General features: G+C 38.8%; 1 protein-coding gene across 1 annotated transcript in view; it reads right to left on the bottom strand.

Moving 5' to 3' along the window:
• Positions 1-1238, bottom strand: part of LOC119586816 (GTPase-activating protein CdGAPr-like) — a gene marked incomplete in the record, with an annotated part of 278029 nt that overhangs the window by 13641 nt on the left and 263150 nt on the right. Inside the window, 3 exon segments of the mRNA XM_037935541.1 lie at positions 4-229; positions 372-587; positions 967-1124. Of these exon segments, the coding sequence (XP_037791469.1) occupies positions 4-229; positions 372-587; positions 967-1124 (600 nt within the window).

The raw sequence follows: 1238 nt of genomic DNA, 5'->3' as shown, positions 1-1238 counted from the left end.
CCTATAATGCGGGGGAGGCAACTGCTGAACTACATCTCTTAAATATAATAATCTGATGTCCTCATCCTGCATCACAGCTGCCACAAACTTCTCATACAATTGATAAGTCAATAAAGGGTTTGGCAGTTCTCGGAAATACATTTTGAGCACAGACGATACACAGTGGATGTCTTGTAAGATACTTTCATCTCCGTACAGATCGGGTATTCTGTCCTCGTCAAAAGCATTTCTGGAATTCCCAACCACAAGGAAATTAGATACATATTCATTAGAAGAGAACTGATGATATGAGTCTGAATTTCTTTTTTATAAATGCATCTTAAAACAGATTCAAATAGATCAATAAAGCAGAGACAGGATGAAAAAATTACCTTAGTTTCTGGATATTTGATGTTATACCCGATAACCTGTAAATGCCATCCACAATGCCATGGCCTTCTAAGAACTCTGCACAACAGCGCAGCACCATTGGGATCTCGTGGCCTGAGTTGAGGAGGTGCTCCCCCAGGTCACAGCCAAACACCCTCTCTCGTAAGATGCCAGACTGCTTCAGCTTCCTCCGTGACGGTCTTGATAGAATGAAGCTCCTACAAATTTTGAGTAAGTTCCACATTAAAAATAAATTTGTGAAATAAAAAAGAAAATAGAAGTGAGTACAATCTATATCAATATACTCTGAGAACTAATATAAATGCTTAAGATTTTAATAATAAAAATAAACATATTTTGTATCAAGGAAGTTTTTCTCCAATTTAAGCACTAGGTTTCTATTTACAAATTCATTTATGAAGACTTATCAAATCATGAAACTATATTACTCTACTTCAATTAGCTATTACAGTAAACAAAAAATAAACATCTAATAATTAGATATTTATATAAAATCCACAGATCAGGCAATAATTTACGCAACAGAAAAAAGTTCAAATATTTCCCCAGAGACCAAATCCTACGAAGACCTCTCACCTGAAGAAAGCGATGAGTTTGCCATGCTTTCTGAGCACTGGCTTGGTAGGGGCTTGAGTGCCTGAGTGGAGCGTATGGTGCTGGTGTCCTGAGGCCAGAGGAGGCTGTGTCCGCGCAGGGGGCAAGGTCAGGGTCTGCGGCTGGATTGTTTGTGGAACCTGAGGGGAAAGGTGGACGAAATTGCACATGAGAACACTGGCGGAAAGCTGCTTTATTGGTTAATTCTAATGTCTTATATACTCTCTCTCTCTCTCTTACTCATTCACACACTT

Source organism: Penaeus monodon, chromosome 22, assembly GCF_015228065.2.
Source record: "Penaeus monodon isolate SGIC_2016 chromosome 22, NSTDA_Pmon_1, whole genome shotgun sequence".
NCBI classification, from domain to species: domain Eukaryota; kingdom Metazoa; phylum Arthropoda; class Malacostraca; order Decapoda; family Penaeidae; genus Penaeus; species Penaeus monodon.
This window is presented reverse-complemented; position numbering and strand designations above follow the sequence as displayed.